Source organism: Hippopotamus amphibius, chromosome 12 (genome assembly GCF_030028045.1).
Source record: "Hippopotamus amphibius kiboko isolate mHipAmp2 chromosome 12, mHipAmp2.hap2, whole genome shotgun sequence".
NCBI lineage: Eukaryota > Metazoa > Chordata > Mammalia > Artiodactyla > Hippopotamidae > Hippopotamus > Hippopotamus amphibius.
In genome coordinates, this window is record NC_080197.1 from 20038591 (window position 1) to 20048040 (window position 9450).

The 9450-nt window shown below is 58.4% G+C and overlaps 1 protein-coding gene across 3 annotated transcripts; it reads left to right on the forward strand.

The window, feature by feature from the left end:
• The first annotated feature begins 1032 nt into the window (after positions 1 to 1032).
• MAFB (MAF bZIP transcription factor B) lies at positions 1033 to 4333 on the forward strand. 3 transcript variants are annotated; one of them, XR_009048501.1, is made up of 3 exons: positions 1037 to 2400; positions 3636 to 3797; positions 3986 to 4333. XR_009048501.1 is itself a non-coding variant. In XM_057703376.1 (2 exons), the coding sequence occupies exons 1-2, from the start codon at positions 1433 to 1435 to the stop codon at positions 4011 to 4013; spliced, it is 996 nt and encodes a 331-aa protein (XP_057559359.1). In that variant the 5' UTR covers positions 1033 to 1432; the 3' UTR covers positions 4014 to 4333. The 3 variants fall into 3 exon arrangements, 2 of the variants coding, with proteins under 2 accessions (XP_057559359.1, XP_057559358.1); XM_057703376.1 differs by lacking the exon at positions 3636 to 3797 and having other exon boundaries at positions 1033 to 2400; XM_057703375.1 differs by having other exon boundaries at positions 1038 to 2400; positions 3636 to 4333.
• The last annotated feature ends 5117 nt before the right edge of the window (positions 4334 to 9450 follow it).

Below are 9450 nucleotides of genomic sequence, written 5' to 3' on the forward strand. Positions count from 1 at the left end.
CCTGTTGGGAAGACCCAGCTGGGTCCGAGTCGTCGGCCGAGCCTTTCCGTTGCGGGTCCCACTACTCGGCGCGCCTTTGCGCACAGTGGCCACTTGGGGTCGCACTTTATGCCTGTTTGAGCCTCTCCTCGGCGGGCTGACGCCGGGATCTGCTTAATCGTTACAAAACGTTCAAACAAAAACAGGGCCGGTTTCCCAGCAGCCGAGAGCCACCGGAGCACCGTCCTGGGCTGGCCTCAGCCCCCGGCCTCGGGGAACTCAGGGTTCACTGCGTCTGGCTGGGGACAGGGCTTCAGAGCCTCGGGGCCGATGCCTTCCCCGCTCCCTTCATCTTGTGCATTTGTGGGTGGGGTGTGCGGGGGGCGGGGGGGCCGGTCCAGCAGAGTCCTATCTCGGGGCTCGGCCGCCGTACCCGCCAGGAGGGGGACGACTCCCGCTTGGCCCGAGGAGGATCCTCTGAGGCTCAGAGTTGGATCTGATCACAACTCTTGGGGCCCCAACCCTGCCCCCAGCACGCAAATATGCGCAGACCCGCAGACACACAGACACGCACTGCACGCGCACGGTCCGCGGCCGCGCGGCACCCGGAGCGTACCCCACTGGGCTGGGGACGCTTGGGAACAATGGGCCCGAGAGGTGTCGTCCCGGCGCTCCTTCTGAGCCTCCTCGGGGTGACACGGGCTGGGGCTGGGGGAGCCAAGGGTAAAGGGGGAGGAGAGCGCGCGAAGGGGTGGACGCGGCGGCCCAGCCGGGGGGTGGGGCACCGAGGGCGAGCGAGCGGGGGCCGGGACGCCGGGGGGTGGGGCGGGGTGGGGGGCTGGGCCCGGGCCGGCGGTCCCTCTCGGCTCCAGCCCTCCGCCAGGCCTCGGCGGCCCTCGGGCTGCTCGCGCCGCCAGTCAGCTGACTCGGGGGGCGGAGGAGCTGTCAGGCGCGCCCCGCCCTGCGCCGCCGGGCCGCTGGGCCCGCGCAGCCATTGGCCAGCGCACCGGGCTGCCCGGGCCCCCGCGCCCCGGTGACATCAGGGAGGCGATAAAAGGCAGCGGCGGCGGCGGATCCCGCACAGCTGCACCGCCGGGCTGCGAGCGGCTGCGGTCGAGAGAGCCCGAGAGCAAGAGAGCTCGAGAGCGAGCGGCGGGCGCTCGCCCGGCGCCTCCCCTCCACCCGGCCGCGCGCCCCGCTCGCTTCTCCACCCCTCCCGGCTCGGCCCGGCCCCGGCGCGGCCACAGCCCAGAGCTCTGGGGCGGCGCAGGCAGCCTCGGGACTCTCCGGCGCGCCGCCGCGTCCCCAGACAAAGGCTTGGCCGGCGGCCCCGGCCCGCTGCGCCCTCGGCTCCCCGCCTCCCGGGCTCGCCGCTCTTCGCCCCCGCTCCCGGCTCGGCGCGCCCCGGCCGGCCGCAAAGTTTCCCGGGCGGCGGCTGCGCCTCGCGTCAGCGATGGCCGCGGAGCTGAGCATGGGGCCCGAGCTGCCCACCAGCCCGCTGGCCATGGAGTACGTCAACGACTTCGACTTGCTCAAGTTCGACGTGAAGAAGGAGCCGCTGGGGCGCGCGGAGCGCCCGGGCCGGCCCTGCACGCGCCTGCAGCCAGCCGGCTCGGTGTCGTCCACTCCGCTCAGCACGCCGTGCAGCTCGGTGCCCTCGTCGCCCAGCTTCAGCCCCACAGAACAGAAGACCCACCTCGAGGACCTGTATTGGATGGCGAGCAACTACCAGCAGATGAACCCCGAGGCGCTCAACCTGACGCCCGAGGACGCGGTGGAGGCGCTCATAGGCTCGCACCCAGTGCCACAGCCGTTGCAGAGCTTCGACGGCTTCCGCGGAGCGCACCACCACCATCACCACCACCACCCACACCCGCACCACGCGTACCCGGGCGCCGGCGTGGCCCACGACGAGCTGGGCCCGCACGCGCACCCGCACCATCACCACCATCACCAAGCATCGCCGCCGCCGTCCAGCGCGGCCAGCCCAGCGCAGCAGCTGCCCACCAGCCACCCCGGGCCTGGGCCGCACGCGGCGGCCGCGGCGACGGCGGCTGGTGGTAGCGGCAGCGTGGAGGACCGCTTCTCCGACGACCAGCTCGTGTCCATGTCCGTGCGCGAGCTGAACCGCCACCTGCGGGGCTTCACCAAGGACGAGGTGATCCGCCTGAAGCAGAAGCGGCGGACCCTGAAGAACCGGGGCTACGCCCAGTCGTGCAGGTATAAACGCGTCCAGCAGAAACACCACCTGGAGAACGAGAAGACGCAGCTCATTCAGCAGGTGGAGCAGCTTAAGCAGGAGGTGTCCCGGCTGGCCCGCGAAAGAGATGCCTACAAGGTCAAGTGCGAGAAACTCGCCAACTCCGGCTTCAGGGAGGCGGGCTCCACCAGCGACAGCCCCTCCTCTCCCGAGTTCTTTCTGTGAGTCGTGGCCGCTCCTGGCCCCCGCCCTTGCCCCGGCCCGGACTCCCCGTCCCGTGACCCCAGCCTCGGACTCCCCCGGACCCTGTCCCTGCCATGGCCCCAGCCTTGACCTGTTAATGACTTGAGGGAGAGGGAGGAAGGGCGCGCGGGACGCGGGCGACGGGAGGGCGCGCGGGCAGGCAGGGGACCTTGGCCAAAGCGAGAGCGGTGAGCGCCAGCGCCGCCTCCTAGACTCGAGCAGAGCCAGAGAGAGGCGAGGGGGTGGGAAGTCCCAGAGCAACTTTTCTCCAGGCTGGAGGGCGGCAAGGCATAGTCGCGAGGAGTCGCCAAGGCCGTCTGGAGACTCCTGGCTCCCTGAACTTTGCGCGTTAAGCCGGGGGCCGCTGCCTCGCAAGAGCAGCCCAGCAAGAGAGCATCGAGGAGAGGAAAGGAGAGGGACCCTGGCGTCCCGGCAGGCGCGAGGCGAGGCTGAGCGAAGGAAGGAAGGACAGACGGACCTGTCTGTCCAGGGTCCGGAGAACACTGGCTCTCAGCCCGGAGACGCGGGCTTCAGTTAGGACGTTCTGCGCGCAATTCTCATCAGTTTTATTGCCTGCTCGATTATATAGAAAAAATACGAAAATCTGCATTAAAAATATTAATCCTGCATGCTGGACATGTATGGTAATAATTTCTATTTTGTACCATTTTCTTGTTTAACTTTAGCATGTTGTTGATCATGGATCATAGCCCCCTTGTTTCTTTGGGTGAGAAGGGATCGCAGTTCGGAAACTCCGGCGGCTGTTTGTCGGGTTTCAGTCTCTCGGCTGTAGGCTTGTAAATACCCGCCCCGCCAAACCGCTTAGAGAACCTGGCAGCAAGCTGAGTGTCTTTGTTTGGGTTTATTATTATGACATTTTTTTTTTTTTGTAAGTAAAAAAAAAAAGTTCTGGGCATTTGCATCAGAAAACAACTTTGTCTTGGGGCACCCTTGGAAGTTGCATGTTTTCTCCCCTTCCCCTGCCCCCTTTCAGTCCTCTTTTCCTCCTGTGTTAGTTTTCAGTTTTGTTTCTGTTGGGAGAAAGAGGACTGGGGTCCCAGCTCCTGAGTACCAGGGCAGGGCAAACTGCAGAGTTTCACACCCCAGAGGCCCGCCCGGGAGTGTCCTCACATCACCTCGTCTTAGGGCTAAATTGACACCCCTAACAAGAAAGAAAGGAAAACAGATCTTGTTTTCTCTTTATTGCAACCAGAATTACCCCAGGGTCCCCACGAAAGCCTCCAGGCCCGCACTAATTGCTGGGGCCGAAGTGCTCCCAGGGTGATGGCTTCACCAGCCCGGACTGCCCAATGGTGACCTGAACTTGTGTTGAACCAACCGCCACACTCAGAAAGTACCAGAAACCCAAACATTGGCAAGTAATTTTGCAACTTTCAAGTGCGTTTTTTAGACCAATATGTTATGTGTGTTTTTTTCTCTGCTTTTGAGATAGCGGGTGAGTTATTGGTGGTGTTTCTCCCCTCCCCCCCCCTTCAGTTGTATAGTAGTTATAGGGAAGATCTGGGTGTTTTTTCTTTATTATTACTTTTTGTTCCCCTGCAGGTCAGTAAGAGGATTTAAGTTGCACTGACAAAAATACCAAAATGAAAGCGTATTTTTTAGTTCTCATTTGAAATTGCTGGCGCTGCTGGCCGGATGCATTTTTGAGTTTGTATTAGTTGATAAATTAACAGTAATAACAAGATTGTATGAACCGCATGGTGCTTGCAGTTTTAAATATTGTGGATATTCGTCCTGCATCAGAAACGAGCTTCGGTTTTTACGGATTCAACTGTGTTGAAATCAAATTTGCCGCAACAGAAATTGTTTTTATTTCATGTACAATAAGGGATCAATTTCAAACCCTGCTTATGATATGGAAATATTAAAACCTAGTCTATTGTAGTTTTATTCAGACTGGTTTCTGTTTTTTGGTTATTAAAATGGTTTCCTATTTTGCTTATTAAAGCCATGGAAATGGTGTTTATTTAGAGGACTCCGCGTTCGCCTCACTTTTCTTCTCTTGCCTCTTCAAGAGCCACCCCAGTTTGGCGGTACATTCTCACCCCTCCCCTGGCCAATGGAGACACAGACAGAGTCTGGGCAGATCTCTCCCTTGAGTGTGTGAGTGTGTGTGTACCTGAGCCTCAAATGTGTTTTCTGCTTCTCACCCTAGGTACAGACACCGGGTCAGGAGCCGATGTGAGTGGAGAGGGGGCACACGCCACTTGGGCGGATCTTTCAGGCTTGGGCGGCAGGACTGGTCTGCCGGGAGCTGCCACCCGGATGGGGAAGCAGGGTCTTTCTGGCAGTCAGGCTCACAGGCCCTGCCATTCTGGCCCTCCTGCCTGGTGCACCTGCTGGGAGCAACCAGAATTGCCCCAGAATGCCTGCTCTGAGTGGAGGCCTCGCCCCCTCTCCTCCCAGGGCTTGTGGAAGCAGGTGGAATTGAGCTCGAGGTCTTGGGGTGTAAGACCCTTCAGACAGGAAGCCTGTCTGTGCAGACCTGTTTGCTGCCACTCAGGCCTGGAGCCCCAAGGACCAGGATCTCTGTGACTCCACAGATCAGGGGTCGTAGGGGGTTGGGGGCATTGTTCTGGTACAGCAGCTCTGACCATATGTCCTCGACAGGGAGGTGGTCCCAGAACCTTTCCTTTCCCAGACTCTTAGAGAAGGCAAGGTCGCCCACCTAGGTTCCCCAAAACCCCTCTCAGCCTTCTTGGAATCCCATCTATAACTCTAGGTAGGAACTACACCCCTCCCACCACCTCCGGAAGAATTCCCTGCTCCTTTGGCAACGGCAGGTTCTGATCGCCTCCGACCCGGTATCTGCAGTCTGGGAGACTCAGCTTTCCAGCCCTCGGGCTCCCTGGCCTGGAGTTCCTAACGTGGAATTTCAGGACCTGAATTGGGAGACACAGGAAACCCAAGCAGTAGAACCCCAGCCAGGAACTAGAACTGAAAAGAGCCAAGGAGAAGAAAGGGGAGGGTGAAACTAACAGAACAGATTTTGGCCTAGGTCCTTGGAGGCCTGGGATTTGTGGTCAGGGTATGGCAAAGAAGGGGGGGAGATCCCAACAGTAAGGGCGCAAATAATACCAGCAGTAATTTACATTTAACAGCACTTTGGTGTTGTGTAGCAGGAGAGAAGTCAGACATTCTAGCTTGAATTACATTCCAAGGCCCAGTTCATTTCACCAACCAAAACGGTACCTGGCAGGGAGGGCTTTGGCTGGATCTGGGAGTAGGACGGAAGCCGAGTCTGGCTGTGGGGTAACTGCTGGTGCGTGCGCTGCAGGAGGAGCAAGGGGGTATGGTAGTTGGGTAACTGTGTGCAAGTGCACAGGCACAGAAGGGGTAAGAGCGTGTCCACATGAACAAGTGTACCCCCTTTAGGGCAAAAAAGGTCTGGCAGGTGGAGCTCTGGAAGAAACCCAGATGCGTGGCTCTGGGGACCAAGGGAGATCCCCAGGACTCCATGCGGTGGAGACTTGACTCCCTTTGGAATCATCCCAAGCAGGCTTAGTATCTTCCAGCTCTAGAGTCACCAGGACTCTGCTAGAAAAGCCGCTGGGCTGGGGGGCGTCGCAAACTCCAAAGCGTTGGTTTTGCTTCCCCAGAGCACAGAGACACAGACACAGGCCGGTGACTGATACCATCATGCTGCATCCAGAACGACACGGTGGCTCAGGCCGGTTTAGAGTGACCAACTGCGTCTCTGAGAAGCTGACAAATCCCATGACACAGGCCTAGTGACACACTGACACACACATACACAGATACCCACATCCTGCATCCACACTGATGCCCTCGCGGGCACTATTATTCCCTGAGCAACCCACCACTGAAGAAGCAACCGGCCTGGGCGAGGGCCGGGCAGAGCCGGCAGCGCGCCGGAGGAGGCCGGGACCTCCAGCAAGCAAGGCCCGGCCACGTCCCAGCCCGCCGCCTCGCCGCAGACCCGGCGCCCAGAAGCTCAGGGAAAGCGGTCGGGGCCCGAGGTCCTTCGGTTCGTGCCACCCCGGCGGCGCCCCGCAGGCCGAAGGCTCCTTTCGGTTCCCGCCGCTCCCTGCCACCCGTGAGCTCCTCGCGACCCTCCACGACCCCGGAAAAAAAAATGCTCCCCACGTCGGGAGTCCTCCACGCCAGCACGGGTCCCACGCAGACAGGCTGGCGCCTGCCCTTGGGGGCGCACGCCGAGACAGACATGCGGGCCCTGCAACGGTGGCTCCGCGGCAGCCCGCGCTCCGGGCTGGGAGGCCCCGGTCCCGTCGGGAGCGCAGGCCTCCTCTTGCGATCCCCGAATCTCACGGGTGCTCGGGAGGCTGTGCTGGCTGGACCGGCCGCCGCCACCTTCAGCGAGGCGGGTCGGGGAAGGCGCCATCAGTCCCCCTCTCCTGTCTCCTCGCGTCCTTGCTTTCTTTGTCACTTCCCCTTCTCAGCCCTTCCTTCGGAAACTCATCATTTCAGAAAACTTTCTCCCTCCGTGTTTTGTTTTGGTTTTTTTCCCCCTCTCGTTTTCTTTCTCTTCTGCCTTTTATCCCGGCGCTGCCTGGCAGAGAAGGGTGTTGAGAGCGGGCTCTGAGGTGCCTGGTGAGTGTGGGGAGGAGTGGAGGGATGGAGATGAGTCTGGCGTCCCCGGAGCCACCGCGCAGCGCCGGAGCCCTGGCCAGCTGCTCTGAGCTCCCGCCCGCCTGATCCTGCTCTCCTGCCCTTCCCCTCCCCATCCTTGCCCCAGTGGCAGGGCTGGCTGGGGACCGACCCGGAGCAGGGTCCCCGCTGGTGGGAGAGGGTGCAAATCTCTGCTCTCTGCAAAAGGGATCCCTGGGCGTATCCGTGGCAGGACCCCTCTTTCGGGCACAGCAAGTTTCCTTCAGTCCGGGGTCTCTGGGCATATCTGTGGCAGGGCAACTGCCTCCCCTGTCGGAGGTGCGCACCTGCCCCCTACCCACTTGGGCTGTGCCTACCCAGGGGCCTCACAGTGGCAGATGCCAATAACCACACCAGATACCCCGGGATGGCCATTTTGCTTTTTCTGTGAACTAGAGATGCAGCTTCTGCCACACCCGGCAAAACGCTCAGCCACCCATCCCCACTCCTCAAGTTCTTTCTCTCCAGGCCCGGGAAACAGCTGGGTTAGAGATTTGACTAGTTCCCTTGCAGGCTTTCAGATGCAAAACCCGCTTCAGAGCCCCTCTGTTTTCAAAGAGGAAAACCCAGAACTGGCGTCTTGCGTAACCCTTCCCTCTACAGCCCGCTGTACGCTGGCCTGGCCTCACAACCCCGAGATAGCAGTGTTTGGATTTGTTATGTAAGGAAGGGAGGATTAGAGGTTTGCTCTGCCCCCTCCTCCCCCCACCAAAATAAAAGTCCTACGGATGGCACATCCCATAGACAGTGTCTTTTGCAGCAGCAGCTCTCCTGAAAGAATTCAGTCTGGGTAGAAAAGCTGCTCCTGAGCTTGTGCCCAGCACAATACCAGGGGGAGACATGCCAGCTTGCAGTGAAAGGAGAGTCCTGCATTTAGGGTGTACCTGGTTTGAGGAAGCAGCCACCATGAACCTTCCCAGGCTAGTATTTCTGGGCTCAGAGGAGTAGCCTCCTATTGGGGAAGGAAGATGCTGCTGCTGCCGGAAGTGTACAAAGGAAGTTTCTACACTTCCTGCCCCAGGGGGCAAGGTGTCCAGACCCTGGAGAGCACCCCTTTCATCTGGGGAGCCCACATTCTCTGTGTCTTTACCATGTACTACATGGTACTACATTTTCCATGCCTTACGTGTGTTCTTAATATTGTGTACCCTTCTCCCTTGTCCTACACTTATTATCTTAAAAGGTGCATTTAGATAAGAAAATCAGAGCTAACTGTTCTCACTTGGAGTGAATTAAATATATGAGAGAAGTTTCCGCTCCAATTTAGAAAACCACCTACATTATTAATAAGGATTTGTTCTGCAGCAAACAAGTTTTAGCTGCCTCTCTGCATTCTTTGCATGTGAAGTTACTTTCATGTAAAACGGCAGCCACTCATTACACATTCTTTTTTATTGGTATCAGAAAGAAAAAAAAAGGATGATGTCCTCTAGGTTGGAGGGTCCTCCATAGAGGCAGTGGGAGGAGGCCTGAAACTTTCTGGAAGAAGCCAATTGCTGTGTGAAAAGAGAGCTGAAGTCCACAAATTCAATATTTTTATTGCTGTGTTTTCCTTTTTGGAGCTCAGGGCCCTTTATCAGGGCTTGCATTTCTTCCAGTAAGTAGACAGGGCTGGGAAGCTAGAGCTAAATGGTGTCCATTTCAGAGCTGGGGAGGGTGAGGTGGATACTGAACCTGGTCTGTGACTCCATCAGGAATCAGGAACCGAGGCTGTCCTGAGCTGACTCTCAAGTCCCCTTGTTTCTTCTGATCTGTCACTTTCACTGCCCTGACTCTGCCAGGGTTACATGCATCTGTGTCCTACTGAGGAGAGACCATGGACCTGGTGTGGTCCGGGGACAGCAAAGGGCTACACTTCCCAGTGCAGGACTCGACATCTGCTTTCCTTTGTGTCCTGGGAATCCGAGCCGGGTACACATGTCCCTTTGCATGGACCAGGGGCAAGCAGATCTCAAGGCCTACGAGGTCTGACCAGATCACGAGGGTAATCCCATTACGACATTTCACTTAACTCTCTGAGTGTGGGCTTATCCACATTGGTCAGGAATGGATAAAGGGGCCCAGAGTGGTCATCTCTTACCCAGGGTCACCCAGTGCAGGATCTAGGACTTGAATTCCCACCTATCTGATGCCAAAATTTATATTTTTGCCACCAAACCCCGTAAGTCCAGTATCCCTTATCTGAAACAGTTGGGAGAGGGGTAGAACTTGGGAAAAGTGTGGACTGGTGGGAAATAGCCTTTTGGGGGGACAGTTTCTTTTTAAATTCCCTTTGCAGAGGGCAGTCACTTTCTTGGGGGTGTCTGCAATGTTCTCCAGCCACAAGGTTCCCCGCCCAGGCATGGAGATGCGGAATGGGGCCTTGGAGATGCAGCAGG